The 12,416-nt window shown below is 44.4% G+C and overlaps 1 protein-coding gene across 1 annotated transcript in view; it reads left to right on the top strand.

Annotated features, from left to right (window-relative positions):
* LOC121580594 (AT-rich interactive domain-containing protein 4B) overlaps positions 1-12,416 on the top strand; it is an 88,591-nt gene that overhangs the window by 53,475 nt on the left and 22,700 nt on the right. Inside the window, exon 9 of the mRNA XM_045214043.1 lies at positions 1,871-1,950. Coding sequence (XP_045069978.1) covers positions 1,871-1,950 — 80 coding nt within the window. The remainder of the gene's footprint in view (positions 1-1,870; positions 1,951-12,416) is intronic.

Raw genomic sequence — 12,416 nt, 5'->3', positions numbered from 1 at the left:
AACAGAGCAAACTAGAATGCTATTTGGCCCTAAACAGAGAGTACACAGTGGCAGAATACTTGACCACTGTGACTGACCCAAACTTAAGGAAAGCTTTGATTATGTACAGACTCAGTGAGCATAGCCTTGCTATTGAGAAAGGCCGCCGTAGGCAGACCTGGCTCTCAAGAGAAGACAGGCTATGTGCACACTGCCCACAAAATGAGGTGGAAACTGAGCAGCACTTCCTAACCTCCTGCCAAATGTATGACCATATTAGAGACACATATTTCCCTCAGATTACAGCGATCCACAAAGAATTTGAAAACAACCCAATTTTGATAAACTCCCATATCTATTGGGTGAAATACCACAGTGTGCCATCACAGCAGCAAGATGTGTGACCTGTTGCCACAAGAAAAGGGCAACCAGTGAAGAACAAACACCATTGTAAATACAACCCATATTTATGTTGATTTATTTTCCCATTTGTACTTTAACTATTTGCACATTGTTACAACACTGTATATAGACATAATATGACATTTGAAATGTCTTTATTCTTTTGGGACTTCTGAGTGTAATGTTTCCTGTTAATATTTATTGTTCATTTCACTTTTGTTTATTATCTATTCCACTTGCTTTGGCAATGTTAACATACGTTTCCCATGCCAATAAAGGCCTTAGAGGGAGGGAGGGAGATGGTTTGAGCACAGAGAATGATAGTGGCCTTAATGCTATAATAGCATGGGCAGCACCATTTGAAGGTTTCTACCATTCTACCAGTTTCGACTCCTGTTGGAGTCATGTGCAACCGAGTCATCAGGAGGGATCAGCCACTCATGAGAAAGAACATGGACTACTTCGAAATGGAGATAGCATGGGCAGCACCATTGAGGCTGTCACAGACGCTGCAATGGCACAGATGCAAAGATAGAGGACCTATCTATATCTATGGGTTAGAGAAATAGAGAAAAGGAGAGAGAGAGAGGGAGGAGGAGAGAGAGGGGGGAGGAGAGAGAGGGAGGAGAGAGGGAGGAGAGAGAGGGGGAGGGTAGATGGAGGGAGGAGAGAGGGATGGAGGGAGGAGGAGGAGAGATGGAGGAGGAGAGGGATGGAGGGAGGAGGAGAGATGGAGGGAGGAGAGAGGGATGGAGGGAGGATGAGGAGAGAGAGATGGAGGGAGGAGGATAGCTAGAGGGATGGAGGGAGGAGGAGAGAGGGATGGATGGAGGGAAGAGGAGAGAGGGATGGAGGGAGGAGGAGAGGGATGGAGGGGGAGGAGAGATGGAGGGAGGAGAGAGGGATGGAGGGAGGAGGATAGATAGAGGGATGGAGGGAGGAGGAGAGATGGAGGGAGGAAGATGCAGATCAACAGAGATGGGCAGAGGTATGAAAACATCTGAAACCCTACCTCTTCAAAGAGTATCTTAAGTCATCTTCTGGTCTAGACTGTGTTGCCAGTAGCACATCTTGCTAGGACTCCCACTGCACTGCTCCTGTGTGTGGAGGGGGGTTGGGAGTGTGTGGAGGGGGGTTGGGAGTGTGTGGAGGGGGGTTGGGAGTGTGTGGAGGGGGGTTGGGAGTGTGTGGAGGGGGGTTGGGAGTGTGTGGAGGGGGGTTGGGAGTGTGTGGAGGGGGGTTGGGAGTGTGTGGAGGGGGGTTGGGAGTGTGTGGAGGGGGACCAGCCAGTCTGTTTACTCACGGGTGTCTTCATCTTGGCAAACTGTCTTCGTTTTGAAACGTCATATTGGAGGGTTCTGTCAACCATGTTCACTTTGCTCTGTGCTACAGACTCACTCTCTCCATCCATTCATCTCTCTCTCTCTCTCTCTCTCTCTCTCCCCCTCTCCCCCTCTCTCCCCCTCTTTCTCCCCCTCTCCCTCTCCAGGTCATCACCCCAGACTGCCATGAAGAGGCCACCCTGAAGAAAGACACCATCTTCGTCCGTTCCTTCAAGGACGGCAAATTGTGAGTAATCTGAAGTGCTGCATTATGAGACAGTAATTTGCATTGTGATGATGTGCAACATGAACTTGTAGAGTTGTTGGAAGCAGCCCACTTAAACAGCCCACGCAGGCAGAGAGAGGGTGCTCTGAACAGACCTCCCTTAGCATGTCTGTGTTCGCATACATCCTATGACCTGGCTACCCAGACTTCTCTGCTCTGACCAAACGTTAGGCCACGCCCACGGATATGAGTTATTCTCCCCAATGAGACTCCCCTCTCCGGCCCTTCACCGAATGAGAACACATTCAGGGCCGTCTGATTGGTCCAGAAACCGATGGTTTGGGCCAGAGACAGAACACGTGGGTAAAGCGACGGTTTGAAAATTAATCATTGGCTTTGATACTCTGATTGATCCAATCACTGACAAAATTTTTTTTTTTTTAGGGGGTAGATCAGCTTTAATATTGCAGATAGATTGTAACTTCCATCAATGTAATTGTCTGCATCACTTCCAATCCCCCATATGTTTTTTTCCCTCGCAAATATATATATAGAGATTTTGTACGTTTGCCCACTGACAAAGACATGATCACTCTATAATTTTAATGGTAGGTTTATTTGAACAGTGAGAGACAGAATAACAACAACAAAAAAATCCAGAAAAACGCATGTCAAAAATTTTATAAATTGATTTGCATTATAATGAGGGAAATAAGTATTTGACCCCTCTGCAAAACATGACTTAGTACTTGGTGGTAAAACCCTTGTTGGCAATCACAGAGGTCAGACGTTTCTTGTAGTTGGCCACCAGGTTTGCACACATCTCAGGAGGGATTTTGTCCCACTGCTCTTTGCAGATCTTCTCCAAGTCATTAAGGTTTCGAGGCTGACGTTTGGCAACTCGAACCTTCAGCTCCCTCCACAGATTTTCTATGGGATGAAGGTCTGGAGATTGGCTAGGCCACTCCAGGACCTTAATGTGCTTCTTCTTGAGCCACTCCTTTGTTTCCTTGGCCGTGTGTTTTGGGTCATTGTCATGCTTGAATACCCATCCATGACCCATTTTCAATGCCCTGGCTGAGGGAAGGAGGTTCTCACCCAAGATTTGATGGTACATGGCCCCGTCCATCGTCCCTTTGATGCGGTGAAGTTGTCCTGTCCCTGTAGCAGAAAAACACCCCCAAAGCATAATGTTTCCACCTCCATGTTTGACGCTGGGGATGGTGTTCTTGGTCATAGGCAGCATTCCTCCTCCTCCAAACACGGCGAGTTGAGTTGATACCAAAGAGCTCGATTTTGGTCTCATCTGACCACAACACTTTCACCCAGTTCTCCTCTGAATCATTCAGATGTTCATTGGCAAACTTCAGACGGCCCTGTATATGTGTTTTCTTGAGCAGGGGGACCTTGCGGGCGCTGCAGGATTTCAGTCCTTCACGGCGTAGTGTGTTACCAATTTTTTCCTTGGTGACTATGGTCCCAGCTGCCTTGAGATCATTGACAAGATCCTCCCGTGTAGTTCTGGGCTGATTCCTCACCGTTCTCATGATCATTGCAACTCCACGAGGTGAGATCTTGCATGGAGCCCCCAGGCCGAGGGAGATTGACAGTTCTTTTGTGTTTCTTCCATTTGCGAATAATCGCACCAACTGTTGTCACCTTCTCACCAAGCTGCTTGGTGATGGTCTTGTAGCCCATTCCAGCCTTGTGTTGGTCTACAATCTTGTCCCTGACATCCTTGGACAGCTCTTTGGTCTTGGTCATGGTGGAGAGTTTGGAATCTGATTGATTGATTGCTTCTGTGGACAGGTGTCTTTTATACAGGTAACAAGCTGAGATTAGGAGCACTCCCTTTAAGAGTGTGCTCCTAATCTCAGCTCGTTACCTGTATAAAAGACACCTGGGAGCCAGAAATCTTTCTGATTGAGAGGGGGTCAAATACTTATTTCCCACATTAAAATGCAAATCAATTTATAACATTTTTGACATGCGTTTTTCAGGATTTTTTTGTTGTTATTCTGTCTCTCACTGTTCAAATAAACCTACCATTAAAATGATAGACTTATCATGTCTTTGTCAGTGGGCAAACGTACAAAATCAGCAGGGGATCAAATACTTTTTTTCCCTCACTATATATAACTATATATATATATATACATACATACATACATACATACATACGATATCCCGAGTGGCGCAGTGGTCTAAGGCATTGCAGTGCTAGCTGTGCCACTAGAGATCCTGGTTCAAATCCAGGCTCTGTCGTAGCCGGCCGTGACCGGGAGATCCATGGGGCGGCGCACAATTGGCCCAGCGTTGTCCAGGGTAGGGGAGGGAATGGCCGGCAGGGATGTTGCTCAGTTGGTAGAGCATGGCGTTTGCAACGCCAGGGTTGTGGGTTCGATTCCCACGGGGGGACAGTATGAAAAAATGTAATAATGTATGCACTCACACTATGGATCTGCTAAATGACGTAAATGTAAATGTAAAAGTAGTGCACTATAAAAGTGCGGCATATTTCAGAGATAAGATAACCAATATTAGGCTGGGTATCAGTCCAGCAAGACCCGATGATAAGTTTGATATGTGCCCCTAGCCTACCACGCAAAGGCCCTATGGATTACTGTCCCTGGTTGACACAGACATGCTCAGGAAAGGGATATCACAACTTAAGCCTTCTACCTGCCTTCTCGAACCTGTCCCCACCACCTTCTTCAAAACTGTTTTTAATTGCATATCTGAAGAAGTGCAAGCTATTGTTAATCACTCCCTGTTTACGGGCACTTTCCCCACTGCTATGGTGAAATCCCTTCTGGAGAAAAGTCATCTACAGTGCTATGAAAAAGTATTTGCCCCCGTTCTAATTTTCTCTACTTTTGCATATTTGTTATACTGAATGTTATCAGATCTTCAACCAAAACCTAATATTAGATAAAGGGAACATAAGTGAACAAATAACACAACAATTACATATTTATCTAGACGAGGAACAAAACAAACAAAAAAACTACACAAGATCTCGTCATAATATACAGTGGGGAGAACAAGTATTTGATACACTGCCGATTTTGCAGGTTTTCCTACTTACAAAGCATGTAGAGGTCTGTAATTAGTATCATATGTACTCTTCAACTGTGAGAGACGGAATCTAAAACAAAAATCCAATAAAATGCAAATTAATAACTTAAAAATCATACAATGTGATTTTCTGGATTTTTGTTTTAGATTCCGTCTCTCACAGTTGAAGTGTACCTATGATAAAAAATTACAGACCTCTACACGCTTTGTAAGTAGGAAAACCTGCAAAATCGGCAGTGTATCAAATACTTGTTCTACCCACTGTATGCGCAAACCGTTTTCGACTGGGAAGCATACGGTAAGGACAGCCTCCTCGGTGGGGGGGAGGGATGAAACAGCAGGAGAATGTTTAGGCTGACCCTGTGTGTGGGAAGAGATACACTCAATGTGTCTAACAACCACAACACAGGTCAACCTCATTCCTGCCCACTGCGGACTATTTCTGGTCATGGGTTTAGTTCTGTTATACGAAATATAAATGCAACCTGCAATTTTCTATTTCAAAATGTTTTTTTCCATTTCATGCCCACTGAACACGTCCCAGGACTCCGTCTCCCAACTCTAGTGCATATTTCCAATCTAAAGCCGTATAATTTAGATATTTTTGGGTAAATATATGGCTCTGTTGCAATCCTAATCTCCTAACAACACAACTGAACAATGTGGCCTTGGACCTTTATCGGCTGTGCTCTGTCACATGACGGGGGTGTTAAGAGGACCTCTATCAAGTGTGGTCTGTGTAGCTAGCAGGCAGCTGGCTGGGAGGTGAGACCGGTAGAGCTGATGAGAGGCAGGATAAGATGAGAGACGAGATTATTATTCTGAGAGGAAGTGGAAGCTGCTGTAATTGTAGCAGCCAGAGTCCAGATCAGGGGAGGCCACAGAGGTCAGAGGTCACTGTCTGTAGTTCCTTATCAGCTGCTGCTGGGACACATTTGGCTTACCAGGTTCCTCTGTGAAAAAAGGAAACAGGGACAGATTTGGGTTACCAGGTTCCTCTGTGTAATAGAAACAGATGGGACAGATTTGGGTTGCCAGATTCCTCTGTGTAATAGAAACAGATTGGACAGATTTGGGTTGCCAGATTCCTCTGTGTAATAGAAACAGATTGTACAGATTTGGGTTGCCAGATTCCTCTGTGTAATAGAAACAGATTGGACAGATTTGGGTTGCCAGATTCCTCTGTGTAATAGAAACAGATTGGACAGATTTGGGTTGCCAGAGTCCTCTGTGTAATAGAAACAGATTGGACAGATTTGGGTTGCCAGATTCCTCTGTGTAATAGAAACAGATTGGACAGATTTGGGTTGCCAGATTCCATTTGCTGAGCACCTATATTACACCAGATACCAGCTGTCTGTTGATGACTGTCTACACACAAGATAATACCTTTTTGTATGAACAACTATGAGTGGCTACACAGCCCCTGTTTAGAGTTGTATTGGTTGTGTTTGAGAAGTGGGGGGGGTAGTTCACTTGAATTGACATCAATATTGTTTGTGCTATTATAATACTTTTCCGAAGCGCAGAAAACGAAAAAGTTATCAATTAACTACGCCATCTGTATCAGTGGAGTTGACAGAGCAATCTGTTTCAGCTGATGTCCTATTACTGGTTGTCATGTCCACTTATGTCCTGAAGGAGTCACTGGTGCTGCAGCCTCTGGTTAAGAACAGAGAGAGAGAGAGAGAGGAGTCACTGGTGCTGCAGTGTCAGGTTGAGAACAGAGAGAGAGAGAGGAGTCACTGGTGCTGCAGTGTCAGGTTAAGAACAGAGAGAGAGAGGAGTCACTGGTGCTGCAGTGTCAGGTTGAGAACAGAGAGAGAGGAGTCACTGGTGCTGCAGTGTCTGGTTAAGAACAGAGAGAGAGAGAGGAGTCACTGGTGCTGCAGTGTCAGGTTAAGAACAGAGAGAGAGGAGTCACTGGTACTGCAGTGTCAGGTTAAGAACAGAGAGAGAGAGGAGTCACTGGTGCTGCAGTGTCAGGTTGAGAACAGAGAGAGAGAGGAGTCACTGGTGCTGCAGTGTCTGGTTAAGAACAGAGAGAGAGAGGAGTCACTGGTGCTGCAGTGTCAGGTTAAGAACAGAGAGAGAGGAGTCACTGGTGCTGCAGTGTCAGGTTAAGAACAGAGAGCGAGGAGTCACTGGTGCTGCAGTGTCAGGTTAAGAACAGAGAGAGAGAGGAGTCACTGGTTCTGCAGCGTCAGGTTGAGAACAGAGAGAGAGAGGAGTCACTGGTGCTGCAGTGTCAGGTTAAGAACAGAGAGAGAGGAGTCACTGGTGCTGCAGTGTCAGGTTAAGAACAGAGAGAGAGGAGTCACTGGTGCTGCAGTGTCAGGTTAAGAACAGAGAGAGAGAGGAGTCACTGGTGCTGCAGTGTCAGGTTAAGAACAGAGAGAGAGGAGTCACTGGTGCTGCAGTGTCAGGTTAAGAACAGAGAGAGAGAGAGGAGTCACTGGTGCTGCAGTGTCAGGTTAAGAACAGAGAGAGAGGAGTCACTGGTGCTGCAGTGTCAGGTTGAGAACAGAGAGAGAGAGGAGTCACTGGTGCTGCAGTGTCAGGTTGAGAACAGAGAGAGAGAGGAGTCACTTCTGCTGCAGTGTCAGGTTGAGAACAGAGAGAGAGAGGAGTCACTGGTGCTGCAGTGTCTGGTTAAGAACAGAGAGAGAGAGAGGAGTCACTGGTGCTGCAGTGTCAGGTTAAGAACAGAGAGAGAGGAGTCACTGGTGCTGCAGTGTCAGGTTAAGAACAGAGAGAGAGAGAGGAGTCACTGGTGCTGCAGTGTCAGGTTAAGAACAGAGAGAGAGAGAGGAGTCACTGGTGCTGCAGTGTCAGGTTAAGAACAGAGAGAGAGGAGTCACTGGTGCTGCAGTGTCTGGTTAAGAACAGAGAGAGAGAGGAGTCACTGGTGCTGCAGTGTCAGGTTAAGAACAGAGAGAGAGGAGTCACTGGTGCTGCAGTGTCTGGTTAAGAACAGAGAGAGAGGAGTCACTGGTGCTGCAGTGTCTGGTTGAGAACAGAGAGAGAGAGGAGTCACTGGTGCTGCTGTGTCAGGTTAAGAACAGAGAGAGAGAGGAGTCACTGGTGCTGCAGTGTCAGGTTAAGAACAGAGAGAGAGAGAGGAGTCACTGGTGCTGCAGTGTCAGGTTAAGAACAGAGAGAGAGGAGTCACTTGTGCTGCAGTGTCAGGTTGAGAACAGAGAGAGAGAGGAGTCACTGGTGCTGCAGTGTCAGGTTAAGAACAGAGAGAGAGAGAGGAGTCACTGGTGCTGCAGTGTCAGGTTAAGAACAGAGAGAGAGGAGTCACTGGTGCTGCAGTGTCTGGTTAAGAACAGAGAGAGAGAGGAGTCACTGGTGCTGCAGTGTCAGGTTAAGAACAGAGAGAGAGAGGAGTCACTGGTGCTGCAGTGTCGTTAGAACAGGAGGTCTGGTGCTGCAGTGTCTTGAGAACAGAGAGAGAGAGGAGTCACTGGTGCTGCAGTGTCAGGTTAAGAACAGAGAGAGAGGAGTCACTGGTGCTGCAGTGTCAGGTTAAGAACAGAGAGAGAGAGGAGTCACTGGTTCTGCAGCGTCAGGTTGAGAACAGAGAGAGAGAGGAGTCACTGGTGCTGCAGTGTCAGGTTAAGAACAGAGAGAGAGAGAGGAGTCACTGGTGCTGCAGTGTCTGGTTGAGAACAGAGAGAGAGAGGAGTCACTGGTGCTGCAGTGTCAGGTTAAGAACAGAGAGAGAGGAGTCACTGGTGCTGCAGTGTCAGGTTGAGAACAGAGAGAGAGAGGAGTCACTGGTGCTGCAGTGTCTGGTTGAGAACAGAGAGAGAGAGGAGTCACTGGTGCTGCAGTGTCAGGTTAAGAACAGAGAGAGAGAGTCACTGGTGCTGCAGTGTCTGGTTGAGAACAGAGAGAGGAGTCACTGGTGCTGCAGTGTCAGGTTAAGAACAGAGAGAGAGGAGTCACTGGTGCTGCAGTGTCAGGTTAAGAACAGAGAGAGAGGAGTCACTGGTGCTGCAGTGTCAGGTTAGAAGAGAGAGGAGTCACTGGTGCTGCAGTGTCAGGTTAAGAACAGAGAGAGAGGAGTCACTGGTGCTGCAGTGTCAGGTTAAGAACAGAGAGAGAGAGAGAGAGAGAGAGAGGAGTCACTGGTGCTGCAGTGTCTGGTTAAGAACAGAGAGAGAGAGAGAGAGGAGTCACTGGTGCTGCAGTGTCAGGTTAAGAACAGAGAGAGAGAGAGAGAGAGAGGAGTCACTGGTGCTGCAGTGTCAGGTTAAGAACAGAGAGAGAGAGGAGTCACTGGTGCTCAGTGGTGTAAAGTACTTAAATAAAAATACTTTAAAGTACTACTTAAGTAGTTTTTGGGGGTATCTGTACTTTACTTTACTATTTATATTTTGGACAACTTTTACTTCACTACATTCCTAAAGAAAATAATGTACTTTTTACTACATACATTTTCCCTTTCAACCAAAAGTACTCATTACATTTTGAATGCTTAGCAGGACAGGATAATTGTCCAATTCACGTACTTATCAAGACAACATCCCTGGTCATCCCTACTGCCTCTGATCTGGCAGACTCACTAAACACACACATGCTTCGTTTGTAAATGATGTCTGATTGTTGGAGTGTTCCCCTGGCTATATGTACATTTGAATAACAAGAAGATTGTGCCGTCTGGTTAGCTTAATATAAGGATTTTTTAATTATTCGTACTTTAACTTTAACTTTTGATACTTAAGTATATTTAAAACCAAATACTTTTAGACTTTTACTCAAGTAGTATTTTACTGGGTGACTTTCACTTTTACTTGAGTCATTTTCTATTAAGGTATCTTTTTACTTTTACTCAAGTATGAAAATTGGGTCCTTTTTCCACCACTACTGGTGCTGCAGCATCACATTAAGAACAGAGAGAGAGGAGTCGCTGGCTGGCTGTGTCTGAAATGGCACCCTATTCCCTCTATAGTGCACTACTTTAGAACAGAACCCTATACGGTCTTGGTCAAAAGTAGTGCACTACATAGGGAATAGGGTGCCAGGCAGAGTCCTTTTCTCCCACCTCTTCAGTGTTTTTAATTAACAGGATAGCAGAGGTGTACCTCCAGGCTTCTCCTGCTCACAGACACATACACACTAGATCAATACTAGTAGAACATACCAGAACCAGATCAATACTAGTAGAACATACCAGAACCAGATCAATACTAGTAGAACATACCAGAACCAGATCAATACTAGTAGAACATACCAGAACCAGATCAATACTAGTAGAACATACCAGAACCAGATCAATACTAGTAGAATATACCAGTACCAGATCAATACTAGTAGAATATACCAGAACCAGATCAATACTAGTAGAACATACCAGTAACAGATCAATACTAGTAGAACATACCAGTACCAGATCAATACTAGTAGAACATACCAGTACCAGATCAATACTAGTAGAACATACCAGTACCAGATCAATACTAGTAGGATATACCAGTACCAGATCAATGCTAGTAGAACATACCAGTACCAGATCAATGCTAGTAGAACATACCAGAACCAGATCAATGCTAGTAGAACATACCAGAACCAGATCAATACTAGTAGAACATACCAGTACCAGATCAATACTAGTAGAGCATACCAGTACCAGATCAATACTAGTAGAACATACCACTACCAGATCAATGCTAGTAGAATATACCAGTACCAGATCAATACTAGTAGAACATACCAGAGCCAGATCAATACTAGTAGAACATACCAGAACCAGATCAATACTAGTAGAACATACCAGTACCAGATCAATACTAGTAGAACATACCAGTACCAGATCAATACTAGTAGAATATACCAGAACCAGATCAATACTAGTAGCATACAGAACCAGATCAATGCTAGTAGAACATACCAGTACCAGATCAATGCTAGTAGAAACCTACCAGTCAATACTAGTAGAATATACCAGAACCAGATCAATACTAGTAGAACATACCAGTACCAGATCAATGCTAGTAAAACAAACCAGTACCAGATCAATGCTAGTAGAACATACCAGTACCAGATCAATACTAGTAGAACATACCACTACCAGATCAATACTAGTAGAACATACCAGAACCAGATCAATACTAGTAGAACATACCAGTACCAGATCAATACTAATAGAACATACCAGTACCAGATCAATACTAATAGAACATACCAGTACCAGATCAATACTAGTAGAACATACCAGTACCAGATCAATACTAGTAGAATATACCAGAACCAGATCAATACTAGTAGAATATACCAGTACCATATCAATGCTAGTAGAACATACCAGTACCAGATCAATACTAGTAGAATATACCAGAACCAGATCAATACTAGTAGAACATACCAGTACCAGATCAATGCTAGTAGAACAAACCAGTACCAGATCAATGCTAGTAGAACATACCAGTACCAGATCAATACTAGTAGAACATACCAGTACCAGATCAATACTAGTAGAACATACCAGAACCAGATCAATACTAGTAGAACATACCAGTACCAGATCAATACTAATAGAACATACCAGTACCAGATCAATACTAATAGAACATACCAGTACCAGATCAATACTAGTAGAACATACCAGTACCAAATCAATACTAATAGAACATACCAGTACCAGATCAATACTAGTAGAACATACCAGTACCAGATCAATACTAGTAGAACATACCAGTACCAGATCAATACTAGTAGAACATACCAGAACCAGATCAATACTAGTAGAACATACCAGAACCAGATCAATACTAGTAGAACATACCAGTACCAGATCAATACTAGTAGAATATACCAGAACCAGATCAATACTAGTAGAATATACCAGTACCAGATCAATGCTAGTAGAACATACCAGTACCAGATCAATACTAGTAGAATATACCAGAACCAGATCAATACTAGTAGAACATACCAGTACCAGATCAATGCTAGTAAAACAAACCAGTACCAGATCAATGCTAGTAGAACATACCAGTACCAGATCAATACTAGTAGAACATACCACTACCAGATCAATACTAGTAGAACATACCAGAACCAGATCAATACTAGTAGAACATACCAGTACCAGATCAATACTAATAGAACATACCAGTACCAGATCAATACTAATAGAACATACCAGTACCAGATCAATACTAGTAGAACATACCAGTACCAGATCAATACTAGTAGAATATACCAGAACCAGATCAATACTAGTAGAATATACCAGTACCAGATCAATGCTAGTAGAACATACCAGTACCAGATCAATACTAGTAGAATATACCAGAACCAGATCAATACTAGTAGAACATACCAGTACCAGATCAATGCTAGTAGAACAAACCAGTACCAGATCAATGCTAGTAGAACATACCAGTACCAGATCAATA

The sequence above is a fragment of the Coregonus clupeaformis genome, unplaced genomic scaffold, assembly GCF_020615455.1.
Source record: "Coregonus clupeaformis isolate EN_2021a unplaced genomic scaffold, ASM2061545v1 scaf0191, whole genome shotgun sequence".
Classification (NCBI taxonomy): Eukaryota; Metazoa; Chordata; class Actinopteri; order Salmoniformes; family Salmonidae; genus Coregonus; species Coregonus clupeaformis.
This window is presented reverse-complemented; position numbering and strand designations above follow the sequence as displayed.